At 49.2% G+C, this 23,938-nt stretch overlaps 2 protein-coding genes across 13 annotated transcripts; one reads left to right on the plus strand and one right to left on the minus strand.

Annotated features, from left to right (window-relative positions):
* The first annotated feature begins 1,266 nt into the window (after positions 1–1,266).
* SLC5A2 (solute carrier family 5 member 2) lies at positions 1,267–8,679 on the plus strand. 7 transcript variants are annotated; one of them, XM_040464613.1, is made up of 14 exons: positions 2,018–2,636; positions 3,181–3,252; positions 3,329–3,433; positions 4,282–4,446; positions 4,747–4,852; positions 5,095–5,175; positions 5,317–5,546; positions 5,865–6,000; positions 6,247–6,354; positions 6,470–6,620; positions 6,746–6,914; positions 6,993–7,208; positions 7,994–8,123; positions 8,209–8,679. In XM_040464613.1, the coding sequence occupies exons 1-14, from the start codon at positions 2,511–2,513 to the stop codon at positions 8,433–8,435; spliced, it is 2,022 nt and encodes a 673-aa protein (XP_040320547.1). In that variant the 5' UTR covers positions 2,018–2,510; the 3' UTR covers positions 8,436–8,679. The 7 variants fall into 7 exon arrangements, with proteins under 7 accessions (XP_040320545.1, XP_040320549.1, XP_040320548.1 ...); XM_040464611.1 differs by lacking the exon at positions 2,018–2,636 and adding an exon at positions 1,267–1,635 and having other exon boundaries at positions 5,095–5,546; XM_040464610.1 differs by having other exon boundaries at positions 2,014–2,636; positions 5,095–5,546.
* Positions 7,372–22,104, minus strand: RUSF1 (RUS family member 1). 6 transcript variants are annotated; one of them, XM_040464622.1, is made up of 13 exons: positions 21,756–22,102; positions 21,426–21,540; positions 17,547–17,592; positions 15,880–15,912; positions 15,684–15,789; positions 13,166–13,267; positions 11,140–11,210; positions 10,878–11,062; positions 10,733–10,790; positions 10,296–10,366; positions 9,521–9,664; positions 9,336–9,413; positions 7,372–8,841 (listed from the first exon to the last, which is right to left on the minus strand). In XM_040464622.1, the coding sequence occupies exons 1-13, from the start codon at positions 22,053–22,055 to the stop codon at positions 8,744–8,746; spliced, it is 1,407 nt and encodes a 468-aa protein (XP_040320556.1). In that variant the 5' UTR covers positions 22,056–22,102; the 3' UTR covers positions 7,372–8,743. The 6 variants fall into 6 exon arrangements, with proteins under 6 accessions (XP_040320556.1, XP_040320560.1, XP_040320559.1 ...); XM_040464626.1 differs by having other exon boundaries at positions 15,880–15,965; positions 21,756–21,879; XM_040464625.1 differs by lacking the exon at positions 9,521–9,664 and having other exon boundaries at positions 21,756–22,104.
* Between the last annotated feature and the right edge of the window lie 1,834 nt (positions 22,105–23,938).

A 23,938-nucleotide genomic window follows, 5' to 3' on the forward strand; every position in this document is an offset into this window, starting at 1 on the left:
TAAGGAAGACCTGGTAGCCAAGGAGAGCATGTGTGGGTAAGAGACAAAGGTGAGATGTTCTCTGTCCTTGCTTCGAGCTCACCACCCCCATATCCTTTCCTAGGTCTTCCCAGGCCTCCTGCTCTTCTCCTTCCATATATTCTCCCTGGGGAATGCTGTCTATTTCCTGGATGCTAACTACCTCTCTGTCTTGAGAATGCTCAAATTGGCCAGCTCTTGTCTCAATTCATTCATTCATCAAGTGTTCTTTGAGTACGTACTGTGGCAGGTTCTATACCAAGTGCAAGGAGACCATAGGGAACCAAGCAAACATGCTTCTTGACCTCTTGGAGCTGAAGTCTAGTAGAGGAGACAGATGACAAACAAGTACACAAGTGACATGTGTAATGAACTAATGGAGACTTTCCTGATGGTTTAAGTGAAGTTCACTCTTCCCCCTTGTTTCCATCCGCAGCACCTCCCTAGTCCCTCATAGTGCTTATCTAATGCAAATAGGTGTTTATTTGTTGCTTGTTTATGTCTGTTTCTGAAACTTGAATACAAGCTCCTGAGAGCTATCTGTCAGATTACACATTTGTTTTGCTTACCATTATCTCTCCAGTTTCTAGAATGCTATCTAGCATGTGGTAGGTGCTTAATAAATGTTTGTTAATGAAGGAAAGAATGAGTAAGAAAGGAAAGGAGGGAAGGTGAAAAGGGGAAAAAAACAGAACTAAGTTGGGGAAGGGATTACTTTAACCAGATAGTCAGTCCCTGTGAATATGTAATGTGTAAGTTGAGACTTGGAAGGTTGACAAAAGAAAACGGTCAGGCAAAGAGCTTAAGGAGAGCATTTAGGGCAGAGGAAACAGTAGGACCAGGAGGTAGGAAAGAGTTTGGCATATTGAAAGAAAGGAAAGAAGGCCATATGGCTGGATTAGAGAGAGGAAGGGGGAGAGTAGTAGAAGGTGAGATCAAATAGGAAATAGGAACCATATCATGAAGGGTCTTGTGGGCCACAGGACAGCAGATAGATTTTAACTGCCTATAATCCCAATATGCCCAACACTTGCACCTGGATTTCTCTCAGGCACTTCAAATTCATCACCCCTTGAGGCAGACACTGTGGATGCCCTGCCCATATCCACTTGGACCACTATGTACACAGTTCCCAGACACCTAGTCTCCCCAGCTGCTCCCTGAGTTTCTCTCTGAGGGTGCTCTCTGGGATAACAAGTGTGCTCCTGCACCCAGCAGGCCTGAAGTAGGAGGGGGAGGTTCTGTAAACTTAGAGACAGGAATTGATAAATACTCTAGCTCCCTGGCTCTGAGGGGTCAGTTCTGAGGTGTGTATCTCAAAGAGTCCTCACTGGGATTGTTCACAGTGGTAGCCTTTTAGTCATCATTCCCTTTATTGGTTTTTCTTTTTCTTTGTCTCACTTCCCTACTCCTTCATAGTCCTTCCTGGGGTCACCTCCTCAGGAAAACCCTTGCCCTAAATTCTCATCTTAGGGTCTGCTTTTGAAGGCACCTAAACTAAAGCATTCCTTAAATATAACTCATATCCCCCTAAAATATTGTTTTCTGTTCTCTATCTCAGGCATGAACCCAACTGTCATAATCAGACATCCAAATCTGGTCAATTCTTCTAGAAAGGTAGAGATACTGATATTTATCAACATCCTCCCTTCTTATAGTCAGCCTTGTGCTGAGCAATGGGACTCTAGGGATGAATCTGATCATTTCCTGCTTGTGAGTAGTCTCTAGTCTGCTGGGAAGACAGACCTGGACCCATATGAGGACAACACAATGTGCTCAGAACTGTATCAGAAAAGTCAGAGAATTCTTTCCTGAAGAGTTGACATGGGCTGGATACTGAAGGCTACCACTTGAGAGTTAGGAGTGAGCCCTTTGGGAGGCAAGAAGGCACTGTAAGCAGAAAGCACAGCTTAGGCAAAAGTTTGGGTGTGTGAAAATACATGGGCTGGGCAGGGCAAGAGAGGTGGAGGGAAATATGATTTCACTCTATGTTTGGTATAGAGGACCAAGGGGAGGGGTGGGCAGGAGTCAGGGTGTGACAGGCCTTGAACATCAGGCTAAAGAGTTCCTACTTCCTTCCTAGTATGATGGGGAACTGGGAAGGGTTTCTAAGCAGGGGAGTGACACTGTCAGATTTGGGTTTGAAAGTGATCCCTCTGGATTAGTCAGAATCAGGAGATTGGCTCAGCCCTACTCCCTAGATCAAGGCTGAAGGGTGAGCAATTTTAGGGGATGAAAGGAGAGATTTTGCGTTTGGGGCACTGGGGCAGGGATGGGAGCTAAGGCCCAGGAAAGAGTGCTCCTGAACTTGAAAGTGACCAACTCCACTAGATGAGCTTTCGGCCTTGATGTGACCTGACTCAGCTAAATGAAGCTGGGGAGGGGAGAAAAGACCTGGGGGAGTTGTCGGCTCACTGCTCCTGAGGTAACCATTAATCCCTCTCCTGGGGAAATCCAGGGGCTGGTCCCTAGAGGGACAGATCCTAGGCAGAATGGAGGAACACATGGAGGCAGGCTCCGCACCAGGACTGGGAAACCAGAGGGTCCTAATTAACAACCTTGCTGACATCCTGGTCATTGCTGCTTATTTCCTGCTGGTCATTGGTGTCGGCTTGTGGGTGAGAAATTAGGGTGCTTCTGGGGGTCAGGATTCTGGGCCTGGGGGAAAAGTCTCAGGCAGACCCTATGTTCAGCAGGGGCAGGATGCCTGGATCTTTGAGGGAGACACCTGGGGCTGAGGGGCAAGCAAGTCTTTTGATAGCCTCAGGAAGGCGCAGCCAACACTCATTCCTTGTCTTCCCACCTTTGGATTGGGCTATTTGAAGGGGTCAGTGGATTTCCATCAGGGACAGCATTCTAAATGAGGTCTCTGTTCCCCTGTCTACATATCTGACCAGAAGCCTATTCATGACTCAAGGTCTCAGGAAAAGTCAGGTCAAATCCAGCCACACTTAAATGTGGGTGTTTGGGCACTAGGTTGGGGCCTGGGTTACTCTGGGTGCCTTGGAGGAGGTTGGGGCAGGGGGTTGGGTGGGAACCATCAAAAGAGCCCAGGACTGGTTAATCTTCAGCCTGAAACAAGGCTGAGGAATGTGTTGAGAAGGCTAATGAGGTCCAAAGATGTGCCCTGAACCCAAGTCTCCTCCCACTCCTGTCCCTCAGTCCATGTGCAGAACCAACAGAGGCACCGTTGGCGGCTACTTCCTCGCGGGACGAAGCATGGTGTGGTGGCCGGTGAGAGAGGCTGTGCCATGGAGTGGGAGGAGGCCTAGAGAAGCAGCCTAGTTCACCCCCACCTCTGGCCATCTAGGTCGGGGCCTCTCTCTTTGCCAGCAACATCGGCAGTGGCCACTTTGTGGGCCTCGCAGGGACCGGTGCTGCAAGCGGCTTGGCTGTGGCTGGATTTGAGTGGAATGTGAGACCCCCCCCCCTTTTTTTTGCCAATAACCCCCACCCCAGTGGGAGCCCCTGGAACTGTCACATCTGCTCCAAGCAGGGGGCATATAAGACTGGATGTGGGACTTCCCAGTAGTGGGGTGTGGTTGGGCTTTGAGTGAGGGTCGCACATCTTGCTTGGAGGCAGGGGAACGTTGGAGATGACCACTTTCAGGGCAGGGGTAGGTCTTGCTCCTGACTTGCTGTCTAAGCCTCAACCAGCTACTACCCTCTGTGGCCTTGAGTTACTCCTCTCTGAAGTGGGGTGAAGAGCCTTAAAGATAGTGAAGTCCTTACTCTGATGCTCTCTTGAATCTGTGGCCTGTGAGGATCTCTGGACCAAATTAAAGCCCCCTGCAGAAGTGGGAAGGAGACAAAGCTCTGGGACTGAGGCTTGTCTTTGAGGGTTGGGGAGACCAGGGCTTCCTGGAGGAGGAGGCCTCTAAGCAGAGTCTTGAGGGACAGAAAGTTTGGGTGGGTGAAGAGAAGAGGAGAAGTCGCCCTTCCTGGCAGAGGCTGAGATCAGGCTGAGGAGTCTATGGTTGTATTCATGTGCTGGGGGGTGGGGGGATAGGACCCATCTTAGGAAGAACTGGCCTGGGAGGATTGGCAGGGCTCTAGTTAAAGGCCCAAGAAGGTGTCAAGACCCTGTCCCTTAATGTCCAGGGCCCAGGGCCCAGGGCCATCCTCTGCAGTTGTATCCTCTGAGCCCCGATTTGGACCTTTCCTTGATGTAGCACATTCAGGAAGAGGTCTCTTAGACTCTAAGGGGAGGGCTAACTCAAGGAAGGATCTCAGTCATTCTCAGCTGTCATGCTGTGCCCGCAGGCGCTGTTCGTGGTGCTATTGCTCGGCTGGCTCTTCGCGCCCGTGTACCTGACTGCGGGTGTTATTACCATGCCACAGTACCTGCGCAAGCGCTTCGGAGGCCATCGTATTCGCCTCTACCTGTCAGTGCTCTCGCTTTTTCTGTACATCTTCACCAAGATTTCGGTGCGCACTCATGGAGGGGCCCTGGAAGGGCGGGATTCACGGAGTGGAGGTCTCTAGAAAGCCCTGGAAGGGGCGGGACCAAGGAAAAATCACTGTAAGAACCATGATGGAGGTAGGGTCTGGAAGGAGTAGGCTTTGGGGCTGGGGCCACAATAGGTGGGACCTGGGAGGCCAGACCTTCGAAAAATGAGAGAACCTCTGAAGCGTGGCCACATAGGGTCATGGTCTGGAAAGGAGATAGACCTGGGTCCCTTGCCCTGGTTCCCGGTCCTGACCTGTGCAATCACTCCTTCCCCCAAGGTGGACATGTTCTCCGGGGCAGTATTCATTCAACAGGCTCTGGGCTGGAACATCTATGCCTCCGTCATTGCCCTTCTGGGCATCACCATGATCTACACTGTGACAGGTTGCTGTGGCAGGGGCTTAGGGAAGGAATGGGCTGGGGAGATGTGCTGGGAGCGTCACTGAAGCACATTCGGCTCACTAAGCCCTGCCTCCTGATGCCCGGGTACATGAGCCTGAAGAATGGGCTATTTCTTTGAAATTTGCTCTCCAGGAAGGGGCACAGTTTTCAAATTTGCACAAAGACACCATATGTACGCGGGGCAGCCTATTTGGGCTGTCTCCACTAACCCAGACCCTTTGCAGGAGGGCTGGCAGCGCTGATGTACACGGATACTCTGCAGACTTTCGTCATTCTTGGCGGGGCCTTCGTCCTCATGGGTTACGGTACGGAGCTCAACCAGTGGGGGAGGGGCACGGAGGTTGCAAGTTGCAGAGTTCTCCACCTGGGAGCAGAGGCAGCGCATGTGGGTCCTAGGGAGGGCCTTGGCGTGGGCCCCAGGTCCCCTGACAGCCTTGCCCTCACAGCCTTCCACGAGGTGGGCGGGTATTCGGGGCTTTTCGACAAATACTTGGGGGCAATGACGTCGCTGACGGTTTCTGAGGATCCGGCTGTGGGCAACATCTCGAGTTCCTGCTATCGACCCCGGCCCGACTCCTACCACCTGCTCCGGGACGCTGTGACAGGGGACTTGCCGTGGCCTGCACTGCTCCTGGGTCTTACCATCGTCTCAGGCTGGTACTGGTGCAGTGACCAGGTGCGGGGTCAGGGCTTTAGCCGGGAGCTAGGCCGGGGCAGAACCAGAACCGCTATGAGCAGGGCTGAGATGGGTGGAGCCAGAACACATCTGTGGGAGCCCCACTGCATGGTCTGAGGGGTCGGGAACTTGGCCAGGGTGGAGTTAAACCAGTGCCACTGGGATCCAAAGAATTTGGGTCTGTAAGTGAAAGCGAATTGCCAGCAAGTGAATTGCTGAGCCAGAGGCAGGCCTGAATTAGGGCAACCAGTTAAGGCAAAGCCTGAGGGGCAGGGAATCCAGGACTGGTCACAGATTGTTGAACTGACCTTGCCCCAGGTCATTGTGCAGCGCTGTCTGGCCGGGAAGAACCTGACTCACATCAAGGCGGGCTGCATACTGTGCGGCTACTTGAAGCTGATGCCCATGTTCCTCATGGTCATGCCAGGCATGATCAGCCGCATTCTTTATCCGGGTAACGTCTGCAACCCCACCCCCATCAAGTGTCCTGTGCCCCATCAAGCCCCTTTCTTGTTGCATGCATTCAAGTGCCTGTTTTCCATTTCTGTTACTGTCCTTTGATTTGGGAATCCAGTCACCCAGTCCCACCTCCCACGAGGGGTCCCATCTCTCTTCCACTAGGATCTCCCATCCCCACTTCAGGGATCCGAGTTCCCAGACAAGGTCCCGTTCTAGCCATGTCATGCTCTCTTGCCTGCAGATGAGGTGGCGTGCGTGGTGCCCGAGGTGTGTAAGCGTGTGTGCGGTACTGAGGTGGGCTGCTCCAACATTGCCTACCCGCGGCTGGTCGTGAAACTCATGCCCAATGGTGAGGGCAAGCGCACTGCGGCGATTGCCACTGGGAGGAGTGACCCCTTGCCAAGCCCGCACCCTCCTGGGGACACGTTGGTGGCCCTGGACTCACAGTTACAATCGGCCTGCAGGTTTGCGTGGACTCATGCTGGCGGTCATGCTGGCTGCGCTCATGTCCTCACTGGCCTCCATCTTTAACAGCAGCAGCACGCTTTTCACCATGGATATCTACATGCGCCTGCGGCCCCACGCAGGGGACCGTGAGCTGCTGCTAGTAGGACGGTGCGGCCTGGGTTTCCCCCAGGTCCTGCCCCACAAATCAGCCTTGGGGTGGGGGCAGAGAACACTCGGAGGATTGGGGGAGATGGGGGTCCTGGGTGTAATCTGCTGATGGCCACCCACTGCAGGCTCTGGGTGGTGTTTATTGTGGCTGTGTCAGTGGCCTGGCTACCCGTGGTGCAGGCAGCGCAGGGAGGGCAGCTCTTTGATTACATCCAGGCAGTGTCCAGCTACCTGGCGCCACCTGTGTCTGCTGTCTTTGTGCTGGCGCTCTTTGTGCCCCGTGTCAATGAGAAGGTAAGCCTATGTGTAGGTTGTTAGCTTGGGTCAGAACTGGGGACACCTGGAAGAGGCTGACATTCTCTCCCCTGGCAGGGTGCCTTCTGGGGACTGATTGGGGGCCTGTTTATGGGTCTGGCACGCCTTATCCCCGAGTTCTCCTTTGGCTCGGGCAGCTGTGTACGACCCTCCACATGCCCAGCACTCTTCTGCCGTGTGCACTACCTCTACTTTGCCATTGTGCTCTTCGTCTGCTCTGGCCTCCTCATCCTTGTAGTATCACTGTGCACAGCACCTATCCCACACAAGCATGTAAGTACCAGCTTCTGGATGGGTACCAAACATGCACCCTGTGTGTGAGTGTAGCCCTCTCTACCCCTAGTCTGCCAGTCCACTTCCAGGAATGCCCAGTGGGGAAGACCTGAATTTCTATGCTGAGGGTTCATTAAGGGTAGGCTGGGAGTCCAGTTGGAAGTTGCATTTGTAAAGCAAGAACAATGTTTTATTTAAATGACATTTATTTGAGGTGGTCTGGGGGGAGGTGGCTTGAAGACTGTCTGACAAAGTCCCTGGCATGGCCTGTGGAACTCAAAACACAGGATCTGACTGGTGGCTGAGAGGGGCAGAGTACCATTTTGAAGGCCCACAAAGAGTTTGGTCTTATGCTGTTGCAGGGCAGATGCCCCAGGGTAGGGTTGATTGGGGGCCAGGACAAAAGAGCTGGGCAGAAGGATAGGCCGGTAGAGAAGGGGGGAAAGGCAGCAGGAGGAAACTATGTGGACAAATATCCACAGGAAGGTACACTGTTAGCAGGACTAGAAGACCAGGGTCTAAAGTACTACAATTTGAATGTAGAGGGACCTGGGTTGATGAAGCAGGGGGTGAGCAGGGCCAAGAACTTTAAACACACAGCTGAAAGGCCTAGGTTTAGTATGAGGGCAAAAGGCAGCCATGGAAAGTTGGGTTTGAGTGAACGGAGTCTGGATTAAGTATACAGGCTGGACCGAGGGTGCTAAGGGGGTACCAGGTGGACAAGAGACTTCAGGGTCTGGGGTGGGGGAACAGCACTTTCACTTGGTCCCCACTCCCTTCCCCAGCTCCACCGCCTGGTTTTCAGTCTACGGCACAGCAAGGAGCAGCGGGAGGACCTGGATGCCGATGAGCTAGAAGGTTCAACTTCACCCCCTGTACAGAATGGATGTCCTGAACATGCAGTGGAGATGGAGGGTAAGGCACTGCTTCAGGAGGTGGGGCTAAGGACTAGGGGAGCCAGCTTTCCTCAAACTAACTGTAGGGTGTCAATTTTCCCTAGAGCCCCAGTCCCCAACACCGGGCATGTTCCGCCGGTGCCTGCTCTGGTTCTGTGGAATGAGCAGGAGTGGGGCAGGTAGTCCCCCAGCCCCTACCCAGGAGGAAGTGGCTGCAGCAGCCAGGCGGCTGGAGGACATCAGTGAGGACTCGAGTTGGGCCCGTGTGGTCAACTTCAATGCCCTGCTAATGATGGCCGTGGCCACGTTCCTCTGGGGCTTTTATGCCTGAGGCCAACCGTGTTGGACACCATGAGCCACTGCCAGGGCAGGGCTCAGCTTCACAATGAATGGGAGTGGGAAGCCTGCAGTGGTGAGAAGGGAGTAGGGCAGGGAGAGGGAGGGGGAAGGCCCTGGTTCCCTTTCTCTCCACTGCCAGGGGCCCAGTCTACCTGACTGGCAGTCATAGCCCATGAGGCCTTGGCCAAACTGCCACAGCAGTTCCCCTAAGCAAAAATAAAGCTGCTGTTCCCACATTGTGCTGTGGCCAAAGTGTGCTTGCTTCAGGCTCCTGTCCTGAGACCTGGGTGGGCCTCCACCTCACAAGACCTTCTTTTCTGGAGACAGAAGCCATGTGGCTCTCCACTCATCCACCTCTAGCTGGTGCTTCTCAGTCTTCCAGCCTGCATCCTGCAGTCCTGGGGAGAGGTCATAAGGGTGCTGCTGGGACTGCTGGAGAGAAAACTCCAGGCTGACCCGGGGGAGAGTGGTAAGGAGTGGCACAAGCCAGGTACATGCTCTGTGCACTGCCCAGGCTCTACCAGCCTCTGTGGGGTAGTTTCTGGCACAAAACGGGGCTAAAACCTCATCTGGCTGCAGCATGAAGTCACTGAGTTAGTATATGGAAAAATGCTGGAATGGAGTAGGTGCTAAATGAAAGATCATCATCATTTGTGAGCCTCCCCCCAGTTCTTCAATGCCAATTGGGATTACACAAATTGCTAACATGACACAGCCTCTGGGACCATTCTACCTCCCTATCCTATTGACGGGGAAATGAGGTCCAGACTTAAGATCACAGAGAGAATCCAGGTCCTCCACCTCAAAGCTAGAGGTGTGGGGATAGCGTTAGGCAGAGCCTCTGGGGAGGAGGCCTCAGAAGCCAAGGAGCCATGGGGCTTAAAAATGTTACCTTTCAAGAACTTTGGGAATAGCTTGTCCAACACTTGGTGTGTGTCCCTGACGATGACCCAGTTGTCTTTCTCAGGACCTGGAGGGGGGTGCAGACCCAGAAGTTCTCAGGTCCCCAAGTGGAAGAGTCCTTCCTCTCTCTATGCCTCTTTGAGCCATCAACAGTCTACACTGTGAGGTGCTTACCTGCCCGTAATTGGTTCCTCAGTTCCTCCAGCCCTCTTGGGAGGGGCCCATCTCCCTGCAGGGCTTCAAGCACCAGCCCGTGTGTAGCAGCCCTTAGGATGGTTTCAGGGCCTGCCATCTGGCTCAAAACGACTTGCACCTGGTCTGGAGAAACCCAAGACAGACTGGTGCTAGGGAAGGGCCACCTCCCAAAACATTCTCAAACTAACCACCTTGCTTCATCCTTGTCTGCCCTGAGGCCTTGGCCTGCATGGATGGAGGCTATCTTTCACCCTTTTCTCTTCCAACTTCTCTCCTGTTGTTCCCAATGTCTGGCCAAACTGAAATGCCCAATTTCCAAATACAACTTTATAGCAGCTCACGAGGTGGGTTTATTTTGCATGTCCAACAAGAAGCATCTTTTAGCACACAACCAGCTGACCAGTAAACTCCAATACTTGTTTCCTCAACAGGTGACTCCGGATGGGAGAGAATAGTTCTCCAGGGGTAACCAAAGGTCATAATCTTATTTGAGTATGTTGCAATCTACAAAGTGCTTTACTTAATTGCCTTTCTCATAAAAACACACAGGCAAGTAAGGCAAGTACACAGGGACAAAGTGCATTTCATTGAGGCTTGCAGCTATAGTTTGAATTCACTAAGTTTTAGTCTAGAGCTCCCTCCAGGATACCAGGCAGCCTCTAAACTGTTCAGGGCTTGAGGCTCTGGAGCTGGTGGAATGAGAAGTTGACCTCAGAAGGGTGAATCTAATTCTGGAAGAGCACGGCACACTTACTTTGTGACAGGTCCCAGCGAAGGAGGTAGGGCTCTTGGTGTCCCTCAACCAGCTGTTGCAGGTCAAAAACACTGAGGGAAAGAAGAGAGTGAAGGGTGGGAGGAGGAGAAAGAAAAGCAGGAGTAACCATCCAGTCAACTGAACTGTCCTTACCTCATCTGTCCTTCACCTACTTCCCATCTCTCAGCCGTTACCCACGTACCCCATATCTATCTTTTTCTTCCTGCATCTAACAAATATATCCCTTGTATTTGCTGTTACAACCCTGCTCCCCTCAAGCATCCATGCTGACCCCAAGTCTGCTCAGTAGAAATAAAGAAACTAGAATAGAGAGGTGAGGCCCAATCAGGGGAGGCCAGAGCGTAACTGTAATAAAGAGCATGTGCGGGGAGGGTGGGAGGGCAGTACTGATGGGTGGGAGACACTGAGCCACTTACCTGGAGGTCAAGCGGTGTAGGGGGACCCCCAGGGATAGAGACTGAGATGGCCAAAAACCTGTGGGAAGCTGGATGTCAGGAGTCAGGAGGCCCAGACAGGGGGAGAGACTGGGAGACAGTACTTGAGACTAAGGGGGTGGATCACCTGTCCACAGTGGCTCCATCTGATTAGCTGAAGTGGGGCCAAGTACCTCTCCCCTCTGAAGGAAGTGCTTCAGGACCAGCCGGAGTCGGCCTTCATTCAAGGTCTCTATGACAAGGGCTCGGACTGCCCGGTAATTGGCGTAGATGTGAAGGGCAGTGAGGAAGAAGAAACAACCAAGGCTGAAGCTGGGGTGAGAGAGAGGTGGTCAACAGGGGCAGAGACCCAGCTGGGCACCTCTTCCCTGCCCTTGATCCCGGCTTACCCAGGGCAATCTGACACGAGGGGAAGCATCAAGAGACTGACCAGGAGCCCTGCCAGGTTTACCAGTGTCTCCTAGAAAAAGGCAGAGGGGTTGGAAATTAGATGTCTTCCTTCCAGGCCAGGCTGCATATCCTTGAGTGCCTTTCATCACATTCCTCCCTGCTCCAGAACATCCCAGGGCTCCCTACACTGATGAGGGTGCCTTAGTAAGTTTTTAATGTTTTGTTGAGTGGGTTGTCATTTAAGATACGAGATGCTTCTCTGTCCAGGTACATACAATATCCTTGGAACATGTCTTCTTTGTTTTGCAAGAGTCACCAGAGTAGTCCTACGCTTAGGCAACTGAATGTCCATAGAATAGGGAAGTACTTTTATTTGGTGGCTTAAAAAGATTGATCCCCCTTAGACCCTTGGTATGCAAAAACCGGGAGGCACATCTGCAAAAGGGTCAAGGAACCATCCAGGAAGGCTCAAGATCCAAACCTCTTCTCTTGAGAATCAATGTTACTAGAACCCTCTGCTGGCTTGAGATAGTCTGACTGAGCTCACCCAAGGGTGACAAACATCTACCCTTAAGTCATCATGAGGGAGGAAGAGTCTGGTTTGGTGGCCCTGACTAGTGGGGTCCAAGGGAGAGTTGGTCTTGAAGCTGGGAGAGCTCTTCTTACCCAGGTCTCCTGGCAAGGGGGCAGGCTGTGGAAATAAGGCAGTGGTTGTCATGGTAAATAAGAGATGAGACCTTGGTTGCACAGGAGCAGGAAGACCTCTTCTCCATCAGGTGGGAACAGTCATTTCCAGTGGCCACATCAGGTGGCAATAAAGCAACATCAGCAGAAAGCAGGGGCCTGCTACAGGGCTGAGCACATGTCCTGAGTTGCCCCTGAGATGTGTTCCTGCCTCTGCATACTGAGGAAGCCCTGGGACTTGGAAAATACAGCTTGGGGACATGGGGAGAGCTGGGGGTTAGAAAGAGAGCAGGTGAGAGCAGACATGAAGCTGGGAGATCCTAAAGTGCAGGACACGGGTTATACTTATTTCTCTCTTCCTAACAACCTATGGAAGAGACAGCAGGGAAGAATTGGTTCAACCATTTCCTGAGAGAAGGGATGTGCCCAAAGGTACCCAGGGTCACTGAACCTCTGACTTATTTCCTCTTTAGAAGCCAATGAGTACCTCCTGTATGAGGCCACCGTAAGTATTTAATGAGTTCATATAAATGACATACTTGGCACATGGTTAGTGCTCAATAAATATTAGCTTGTGTTAATATTTTTAGTTGTGTTAATATTATTGAAAGGAGTTAGTTTTAAATTTAAAAATTTTCTATTTAGAAACTGAGCAAAACAATTTAAGAGAAGGACAGAAAGTAGTACTGGACAGAACAGAGATTTCTAAATTGCTTCACTGTCAAAGAACACTGTGTCACACTTCTAACCTGGGCCTCACTTTCCTCTTCTGTAAAACAGAGATAATAATAGTATCTGCCTCATGGGGTTGTGTGAGAATTAAACAGTGCAATGCACATAAGCACTTAGCACAGGGGTTTGGGGGGATCCAATACCTGTTGAATTCAGCCTTAGGGGTGTCCCCACCTCTACTTGAGGGTGCTCTTGTCTGATGAGGGACCGGATCAGAAAGGCCTACAATACTGTCAAGTGGAGACCCCTGGCCAATGACCCCAGCCATCTCATATGCTGAGCACTTTTTCACTTGCCAAGTGCTTTAACATATGGGACACATGACCAGACATCTTCCTCTCAGTTTGGGACTATGGCCTAGAGAGGGTGAAGGTCAGGGCAAGGGCCCACTCTTGGCCACACAGGGAGAAAGGAGAGGCTGAGATGATCAGCTTGGGCTTTTTGCCACTAGAACTCATGCCATCAATTTGAGTCAAGAGCAGGGACTTCTTCCTGTGTCTCCCCTATCTACCCTCAGGAGCACTTAGGTACATCTCTCCATATTCCCAAATAATGGCCTAACCTGCCTCCCCGCTCCAACTCCCCCCAACCCCAATTCCAGCTGCTCACCTGACTGCTATCCTTGGCTGACACATCAGCCATGTTGTTTCTCCGGGCCTGGTGCATGGTCAGGGCAGCCCGAGTGGCCCCACCAGCCACACTCACAATGCACTAGGTGGGAAAAGGGAGAGTGAAGGTCAGAATGGACATGTGTTATGGCAACATAGGCACCTCTATGGCTGAGCTGAGTAAATGACCCAAACCAGTTTGAGAAAACCAGGCACCAGGTGACCAAACAGCAAAATTCTGAATGCTGTCCTTAGTGTCTTGTTCTCATCCCCATACTTCCACTAGGTCCCCCTCCCCTCTTATTCCTGGAGAAAACTAAAGCTCTGCCTGCCATATCTCCCTGTGACCCAGTCCCAAGGAACTCCATTTCGTTCCCCAAGGTGGAGGCCCACAGACTGTTCTTAGCTCAGAACTTCCCCAGCCTGCAACTCCTACTTTGGCTGCACCTACCCCTCTGCTAAGCTCCCAGGCCCAGTCTGGTTTCCAACTTTGTGCTTACATTCTGCCTATACCAAATTCCTCTCCTCCTGTCCCAGAGGAGGACTAGTCAAGTCTTCCAGGCCAGTTCAAAACCCACAGTGATGGTCTTGACCTCCCAGTGTACCTGGACCTCAATCCCTGAGATCTAAGATGGTAGAACTCATCAATGAGGGTCACTGATCACTGTCATCCATCTCATTATTTATCAAATCTCTTTTAGATGCGAGACACAGATTTAGTGCTGTGACATAACTTAGATATAACCCTTGTTCTCATGAAATCTACAAATCAATAGACAATAAATAAGTTGTCGTGCAGGCAGAAGAAATGTTCAAAGGTAAGAGGAATGTGGTACAAATTGAGGCTGGAGTGACCTGATCACGTGGAATCTTGCAAACCTTGTTAAAGTCTTTATCCTAGGACCCACCAGTCAGGGAAGTGAACTTATTGGATTTCCATTCTTAAAAGGATTATGGGCTGCTCTGAGAAGTAACTGAAGAGACGCAGAATGGAAGCAGGGAGACTACCTAGGAAGCAACCATGCTTTTCCAGCAATAAGGAACCACCAGGTGATGCACAGGTGGAGTGAATGGGTTAGAGAGATTTAGGAAGGAAAAATAACAGAACTAAATAGAGGTTTAGCTGAGGGGGACAGTGGGCCAGGAAGACAGGCATGGATGACAACCAGCCTTCTGGATGGTGTACCTGAGGGACAGAGGTATTAGTCACGGAGACCAGAACTCTAGAAAGGGTGGGGGTGGTCAGGGAAAGTTCATGGCCCTATTCTACTCCTTTATTTGACAGATGAAGAGACTGAGGCCCTAAGGGCAGAATATAATACCTAACTTGAAACAGATGGCAGAGCTTGCAATCGTTGGTTCACAGCTGCAAGCAATGGTTTTCTCTGGTGTTTCCTGTTCTGGGGTTGGAGGGGGTGCTCAGGGCAGCATGCCTGGGCCAGTTACTGGTACCTGGGCTAAATGTACTCCACACAAAGAACTGTTGTATCTGAAATGTCACCATGGAGAAGCACTGCTCTAAAGTGATTGTGAACAGATAGGTACGCTTTTGAGATGGATCTTAACATGTCTTCTTGAGTCACTGCTCTGTGCCAGGTACTTAACCTTTGGTGAAGACAGGCTAAGCTCTTACTGAATTTTGCTATGCTCCAGTTTTCTCATTTGGATGCAGCCAACCTGAAGGAATTGTAAGGGTGAGCAGCTTGGCAGAGGAAGAGCTCACATTCACCCCATGTCACCCTCCAGCCTTACCATTCACTTTGTGTTTTGTCTTGCCACTGAACCATGACCCACACTATTCCTTCTGCTCAAAAACATCCACTGTTTACCTTAAACCCATTCTTCAGGACCCAGGCCCAGGAAAGGTCTTCCTGCATCTCTTGACTAGGCCAGAACTTCTGCTCAACCCTCTTGCAGCCCCCTACACTTCTCATCTGGAATACCTGTAGCTATAATTCTATAAACAGTTGTTTAATTCTGTGCAGCTTTCTTCAAAGAAGATATGGGAGGGCCCTGGGGCGCCAGGGTGGCTCAGTCAGTTAAGCGTCTGACTTCGGCTCAGGTCATGATCTTGCAGTTTGTGAGTTCAAGCCCCAGGTTGGGCTCTGTGCTGACAGCGCGGAGCCTGGAGTCTGCTTCCCCTCCCCTGTTCGGGCTGTCTCTCTCAAAAATAAATAAAAATTAAAAAAAAAAAGGGGGGGAGGTCCTATATTCCATGCCAAACATGCAGTACATACTCAATAAAGATGTTGACACTGGACCACACTTTCTATCTTTCAGCTCAGAGCTCCCTCACCAATCCTGTGACTTCAGACACTGTCTTAGAATATGTGAGGCACTAGAAGCTACCTGGCTGGAGTATCAGAAAATGTGGTTGAGTCCGAGTAGAAAACTCTGAACTTTCCCACTTTTCCACAAGTGTTTTGAACACAGGGCCCAGGCTGGGCTCACCTGTGGGCCCACAGTAAGCCCACACATCACCACCAAGGGAGGTATACGGGTGCCCCAGAGGTGGGTACCTTGGCCAGGTTGCTGGTACAGATGGTAACGGTGAAAAAGATTGGATAAATGGGAGCCATAATCTCGAGGAACATAGCTACATCGTTGAGGATATCAGCAAAAAGCCTGGGGGGAAGGGATCAGAGGTTAGAGATCAGAGGTAAGAGACCTTCACAATAGAAGACTTCCCTCCCTTCGGTCTCAGCCCCTCCTTACCTCCATTGCTTGGCATTGCAGTCCAGTTTACTCCTGTTGGGGAGGAGAGGTTGGTTTGCAATTTGGATATAAGGAGAAAACACATCCTGTGGGCAATGCAGGCCATCCTTAGTCTGAGGTAAGGTCTGAAGGCTCAGCAAAATCCACACCCCAGGCAGACATCTATCCCAACACCCTATCACTGCTGCTTGAAATACCATTAGCTGGGAGGACCTTCAGTGGTCACTTAGTGTTGCCCCTTTACTAACACATGATACATCTAGGAAAAAAAACTGATTTGTCTTGTGGTTGCTCCTCACCCTCTGTCCCTCCTGTAAGAGGTCATCCCTGGGTCCCTCTGCCATCTCCCCGCCCCCCCCCTCCACCCCACCCCATCTTCTTCCCACATGGTCAAGGGTACCCAGCAAGAAGTCCACATAGTTTGGACTGGTAAACAACTACATTTAGTGTAACTCCTGCTCAGAGAAGGGACATGACTTCCCTCAGATCACATGGAAAGCGGGATCCAAGAGAAAAAAGAAAAAGAAAAAGGCCAAGAGAAAGAGGCAGGCTCTGACATCCAGGCCTAGGACATTTCTATCACATGAGAGGATGGATACCTCTTCTGCCAGGCAGAGGGACTCCTGGCCCGTGCACAAACACTCTTCTCCAAGAGTCCAGTGGCAGGGGATGTTGCAGCCCTCAGACCAGCTCAGAATTTAGCCCTGTTCTTACTTTGAAATCTGGAAGGAAAGGGAACACTCCTAGGTGGGGTATGGGACACACAAGAGGAACTCCTGAGGGAATAAATGGCAAAGGCAGGACTAAAACCGTGGGCCTGGTCTATGGCTCTGCCCAATAAAGCAGCTTGATGCTATTAGTTATAAGCTGTGCGACTTGGGCAAGTGACTTCCCTTTTTAGGTCTGCTTTGCATCTGTAAAATGTACATATTCAATCCTCTCTACAAAGCTGTTCTAAGGATTAGAGATGATATATACAGAGCTTGTGAGGCATGGAGCTGTTAACAGCAGCTAGTGTTTTCTGAGCACTTACTATGTGCCACAATATGGTATGCACTTTGCATAAGTTATCTCACTGAACAAATTGTAGGTATTGTCTGCCTATGATTATTGGCAGATAATAAATCACTCCTAACTAAGGTTGCCCAATACTGGCTTGAGGAGGAAGCAGGCAGCATAAGATCCTTAAACTCTTCTAGATAAATGGGAAGTCTGACTCGATGTGGGACAAGGATCTTGATTACTTGCCCAAGTCCACTCCCTACCAGGCTCAACAAAGTCCAATCAGGTATCTGAGCCACCAAAGTAGCTTCTGGAGTAAAATCATTCCTTTTGAATTAAGCACTATCCTGTTCAGGCTTCTCTTTCAACAAGCAGAGGACATTTAGAGCCTTGTGGCTGTATTTTTCCATGATGGGCAGCAGAGTGGCATACCAGTGCTCTTGAAGGCAGATCTGATCATAGCAATGGCTCTGTGGCTTCACTGCTAGGGTGATTCCCCTGGACTGGATACTCATGAAGGACTCCTTTGCTCTGATAAAGTAATTCCTAAATCTCCCCTCCCCTTGAGACTGGCAGGAGAAAGGCGGAGCTGAAAATACAGCCAGGGATGAGACAGACATGACCCCTGCCTGGGGAGAGTGGCCAGACCAGGAAGACAAACTCACCCTTTCCACCAGGCAAAGATGATGCGGCCCAACATGCCAGTTGAATCTGGGGGAGAGAAGCACTGGTAAGGAGCAAGGGAGAGCCTTGGGGGCTGTTGAGCCTGGCAGACCCTGGCACTGAAACAGATGATTCACCTTGGGTCACTGCTCTAGGAGCTCAGTTTGGTACAATAAATATTGGATAGACAAGAGCTGTATGATGGGGTCAGAAGTGTCTAGACTTAGTAGTTCCTGAGTATGTACCCAAGAGAACTATGCACCCATGCATGCCAAGACACGGACCAGAAACATTCTTTGCATAAACGGCAAAAAACTGGGAATAACACAAATGCTCACTGACAGCAGAATACACAGATTCTAGTACATTCCCTCAGTGGCACAGTAGACAGCAGGGAAAATCTAATGCACAACTACTCATATCAAAATGGAGGAATCCCAGTAATATAATCTTGAATGAAAAAGTAAGCCATGAAAACTACATAGAACAAAATACACTTTTCATAAGGCTTTAAAACTGAGCAATACAGTATTTTGATATATATATCTATATGGAACACCTATTAAAATAAAAAAAAAGGAAAAGCAAGAAATCCTGTGTGGAAAGTTGAGAGGTTATTGTTGATATTCTAGTTCTTAGGTTGGACAATAGGTTCACAGGTGAGTTTTAATTTAAATTTTAATTGATACTCATTAGAGTATAAATTTTAAAAAAGGGACTTGAACTGCAGGTTGATGACAAAGAGCTGGGGGCATGGGGTAGAGGGAGAGGCTTCCTCAGGCTAAAGAGAGTCAGAGAAGTCTCTAGAATCAGCCAGACCTTCATTTGAACAATAAATGCTTACTAGCTACTTACTTGCTGCCAGACACTATGTGAGGTAAGGGGAATACCAGTGACTCAGAAGGTGTCATGGTTCTGGACTCAAAATCCAGTGTAAAAGGAAAACAATCAGTATGAAAAACATTGATTTAGACCAAGGATCAGTTAACTGTGGTCTGTAGTCTTCTACTCCCTGTTTTATAAATAAAATTTTATTGGAACATAGCTGTGACCACTCATTTACAGACCGTCTATGGCTGTTTTTGTGACATGTAGCAGAATTATTTGCTGTGACTGAAACTATAGAACTTACAATGTGTAAAATATTTATCATCACATCCTTTACAGCGTTTGCCGACCCCTGATTTACACCCTTTATACTGAGAGTAGCACTCAGTAAGTTCAGGAGGGGGATCACAAAGGACTGTTTTAGAACCAAACAATTGGGAAGGCCTCATACAGTGGACAGAGGACTCTTACCTTGTTTGAAATTGAAGGCATGGACCCTTAAGTGGCAAATGCAAGGAGAAGAGAAACTAAGCTGTGAGGAGGGTTGGAAGTCTCCTACAACATATAAAGGTGGGGACCATAAGATGGCCTTCCCCATTCTCCACTGGAAAAGACATACTCACCTCTTGCCACAACCTCTATCCTTTGGCAGTGAGGCCTTCTATCTAGACATCTTTATCCAACCCTGGGCTTGAGGAACACCACTAAACACTCTGGTGGGCACCTGAAATCCCTACTGCTTTCAACCTTCACAACAATCCTATGAACTTCCAAGAGAGCACTCCCTTTCACAGATGAAGCAACTGAAGCTCCAGGAAGATAGTCAATAAAAACGGGACATTTTATAAGAAAATCTGCATTTCCTGCTTTTTTTGGAAGAACCTGAAGACATGGCAATACTGAGCCTGCCTTCCCTTACTACTGCAACTGGCTGGGGCTAAGCAGTGGCTACCTCAGAGGAGGCATGTGTACAACACATTTCTCATCAGGCCTGCTCTGCTCCTACATTTCTGTCCCCTGTGTGTCCCTGGAAATAATACCCACCAGGTGGCTTTACAGGCTTCCTCCCTCTATCACTTATCTTACCCTCTTCCTTTCAAGTATATTTTATTCTCCACAAAATTTTTATTGTTCTACTTAAGATTCTTGTATTGGATCAACTTAGTGACTTTGAACATGCTCAGATTATTTTTACTTGTTGAGGGAGCTCACTGGGCCAGACTCTCTTTTTCTTCCTTCTGACTGCACACTCACATCCCAATAAGGTGTATGTCCTGCATACAAGGGCCACTAGGTAGAAAGGGGGCGTATTCTACCTTTCATCAACAGTCTGCAGGGCCCTTGTCAGAATCTGGAAGTTGGCACTAGGATGTAATAATGACACATACCTTCCTATTATCTCAAAGTCAACACTGTCCACTAGACTAGGAAACTTAATTCCTACTTGCCTCAGTTACAATTAGTTGAGCTGTATGATCTAGAAATTTTTGAGCAGCAGTAAGGGATCAGCTGTCTACAAATTGTACAAGGCTCCACTCTCAATCCCACTGGCAAAAGTCAGTGGTAGTTAAGAGTGGGACACAGGAGTCCATTGGTGTGGGTCCAAATCCTGGCCCTACATTAACTTAGGCCAAGTGGCTAAACCTCTCTGTGCTTCAGTTTAATGAAAGCTTGTTTTGATACCAACAGCAGGCTTTAAAAAGTGGATATTTCTGCATATCTTAAAGTGATCTCTTTTTTTTTTTTTTTTTTTTTTTTAGTAACTTTAAGACATACATAGGCAACATGTTGGCGAAAAGAGTAGGGTACTTAGAAATGACATGAAAACATCAACTACTGAATTCCAAACACCCAGCCTATAGCAGAGCAACAGAAAAGGTCCAAAATAAGGACACACTCTGGTTCAAATCCACATCCTATAAGTTACTGGCTGTGAACCTAGCCAAGTTACTTTTTTCGTGCCTTAGTTTATCTGTAAAATGGGGATAATGACAATACCTATCTCAGAGCTACTGCAAAGTCAGTACACTTAATGACTGGCAAATAATAAACACTGTGTCAACTATTATTATTAAAAGAAGAGGTAGCTACAACAAGCCACAGATCACCACTTCTCCACTATCAGAGAAAGGGCTTCTTTCAAGAGGTGACTCACATTTGGCCAGTTTGCTCAGTCTTAATGGTAAGGATGCAAGCATGGGCTTCCTGATCCTCTAAAAGATCCATGGAGGCTCACCAGAGATGTGGCCAGGCTCATGCTGAAAAAGGGCCTTCCCTTGGGTCTGATTTAAGTTCCCACTGGGAATAGTAATAAAAGACAAGGGACAGTGGAGACAGCCACAAATCCTTTTCTTCTCTACTTCACTCTCTAGGTGGCATGGTACCAAACCATATGCTTTACTTTTCATTAATGGTTTTTAAAAATGCTGTATACATCCAACAGATAGTTATAATAATTATACCATCATCTAGTATTCCAAGAGTTTCCAAAATGCCTTTCATTCTTCCCATAACCTCCTCTTTCCTACTCAGGACTATTACAAAATTGTTTTTTTTCTAGAACAAATTTCCCACACTTCTGGAAGCTGTTGGTTTTATTCAATAACCATAGTCTTATGCAGCTCTACACAAAGACTAGGGGTAAAGGAGGGGAAAGATTAATTTAGCGATTCAAGCTCCAGGTGATTTACGGACTCTGAACAATATGTATAGGGAACTGAGTGTGGCTGCAAAGCTGGTGCTCAGGATGAGAGCATTCTGGTGGTGGGCGACTAATTATCGTTGAATAAAGCAATAAAAATATTTATAATTAACCCAGCTGAATTTTGTTTTTTAACAGGGCACAAGGCACTGTTCTAGGAACTGGGGAGAGTTGGCTCCCAGATCCAATCAGGCACGAGTCCGGAAATATACACATCACAGCCCAGTACTAGAGGCCAGACCACTGGGATGGGGGAAGGGAGGGGCTGGGCTTCCCAGTCAGGGCAAAAAGAGGCCAGAGAGGTGGCAAGGCTGACAGCAGTGACAGGCGAGGCCCCAGGGGCCCAGCTCACCTTTCACCAACCAGGTGGCAGTGGCAGCTGAAACAGAAGCTTTTGCGTTCCCCACCCCTATGCCCAGCAAGACTGCGTGGGTGGCGAGGGAGCCTGAGAGGCTGGAAGCAAAGGCCTGGAGAAGAAAAAAAGGTGCGGTGAGGAGTGTGCGCAGGAGCACGATGGCCTAAATTCTATTTATCATCTCTTCCAGATGTGTGAACTGGAACTTGTCACAGTCCCGCTCTCGGCCTCAGTCTCCAATCTCTAAATGGGGAAACAGAGGTGGGCCGCATTGCCTCCCTCACCCGTGGATATAGGCTCCCCCCGACCCCAGTCGGCCGGGCTGACCTGCACGGAATCCCATAACTGGTAGGGCAGATAGTCCGGGCTGACGCTATCGGGGAAGCCCTGCGGCAGGAAAACGGCTATGAGGCTGGAGAGAGGTGGTGAAGCAGTGCCGAGAGCACCCCCTGCGCCGCCAGCCAGTCTTTGGGGTTTCACTGTAAACGCCCCGGAGAAATCCCACCAGCGCCACCCCCAAGCTTCCCACTGCAGACTCCCGTCGGCGGCGGCGAAACAGCCCCGCGCCGCCCCGGAACCGAACTGTTCACAGCACAGTGGGCGATTAAGATTCGTGGCGTCAGCCATCTCGCAGCTCTTCCTTCAGGCCCGCTAGACAGGAAACGTGGCGGGACTACATTTCCGGCTTGGCTACGGCGGCTGTAGAGGTGCAATCTTTCCTCGCCAAAAGGTCGCGGGCATTCGCGTCCTGCTTTGTGCAGCCTGGGAACCCACATTTCCTCTCTTACCTGCTGGCTTCTCTGAGGACACCCCAGGGCTGGTCACCGCCCTTTTGTAGCTGGGCCGCCCGAACAGTGGGAACGGTTTAACCTGCCAAGTCCTGGAGATACCTGCTTTCCTGTAACCCGCAACTCTCAGTTTTGGGGAGAAGGAAAGAGGCATCCCTGGGGAACCGTTGTGTTTGAGAACCAGTGCGGCCACAGAATTTTTAGCTGTGTGATTTTGGGAAAGTCAGTGTCCCTCTCTGGGCCTCAGGTACTTTTGTTGTTGTTGTTGTTGTTGTTGTTGTTGTGAAGGCAGGGACTATATATTACTCCTTATTTTATTCCCAGAACCTAACACACAGTAGGTGCTTAAAAGATACTATGAATGCATGCATGGATGAAAGAATGAACTAATGCATGAGAAGTTGGAGCAAATGATCCCTGAGATCCTGGGCCTTACTCATGACTGGAAGAGTATTATTTCTGAAAGGATCTTTAGGACACCCGAGGAATGAGAAAATCAAGGGGTTCTGATTAATAGTCTCAGAAAATGAGAAATAGGCAAGAAGTTCTTGTGTGTTTACTGGGGTGTTTATTGTGTGTTTATTGTTCTTATCCATGAAATTGAGGGGAGAGTCTAAAGACAGTGTTTCTGTCTCCCGACTCACCCCTTTTTCTCTTTCCCTCTCTCCCTTTCTCCTTCCATCTAGTGCAATGTACTGATTCCAAAGTTGAAATTTGCTAAAAGTGCCCCCCTCTCTCTTTTTTTTTTTTTTTTTTTTTTGAAAGCAGAAAATAAAACATCTGGGTTTCTTAGTCTGGCATTCTTGGACTCCCATAGTCTGACTCCCTGGTTGAAACTTCTGATTTTTCCGAACTGATAAGGAAGCATAAGGCAAGTGAGGGCAAAGCACAAGCCAGCAACCCCCTACACCCACCCCAGGTGGGATATATGTGACCTTCCTCAGGCACTCACAGTTGCCCAAGAACAAAGGAAAGGGGAAAACCAATGGATAATTGATACAGAGCACAGTCATTCAGGACATGAGTCTCCGTAAGTTTATAAATGTCTTAGTAAATTATAAGAAAAAGGCCATCTTATCAATAGCCTAACCTCCAGAAACCCATAGACTCAATTTCCTGGAGCCCTAACACTACCCTCCCCTCCATGGTGATGTGGAGAATAAAGGCAAGATGAAAATACAAATAAAATTAAATTTATAACCTGCAGCCCATTGACAAATATTTGAGATAGGCAGAGTAAAACATTCCTCCAATAAACTCCCAACTGTCTTGTCAAAATGTTAATATCTTACTAGAGGGAAAACAACTTTAACTTGACAATAGCAATGCCTCCAGTATGATAGGAGTCCTCTTTAGCATATGAAAGTCTTTTGGAGGTCTCCCTTTTGCCTTTACCTCCCCCAAATCCATAGTATATAATTGGTCACTCATCACAGCCCTAGTGCAGCTCTTTCTGCTCACAGGTCCTGTCCCTGTGCTTTAATAAAATCACCTTTTTGCACCAAAGATGTCTCAAGAATTCTTTCTTGGCCATTAGTTTGGACCCACCACCACTCCAAAACCACATCAGACTATCCTCTTGGACCTCAACCTGGAAGCCCTTCTACCCCGCTTCACCTTATCTGAGACCTACACAGAGTCTCCTTGCTGCTAAGATAGACCTGGGGCACTTCATTATTATCATTATTATTTTTTTTAATTTTAGTTTCTTGGTAGAGTGAA

This window comes from Herpailurus yagouaroundi, unplaced genomic scaffold (genome assembly GCF_014898765.1).
Source record: "Herpailurus yagouaroundi ecotype Mexico unplaced genomic scaffold, PumYag 485, whole genome shotgun sequence".
Taxonomy (NCBI): domain Eukaryota; kingdom Metazoa; phylum Chordata; class Mammalia; order Carnivora; family Felidae; genus Herpailurus; species Herpailurus yagouaroundi.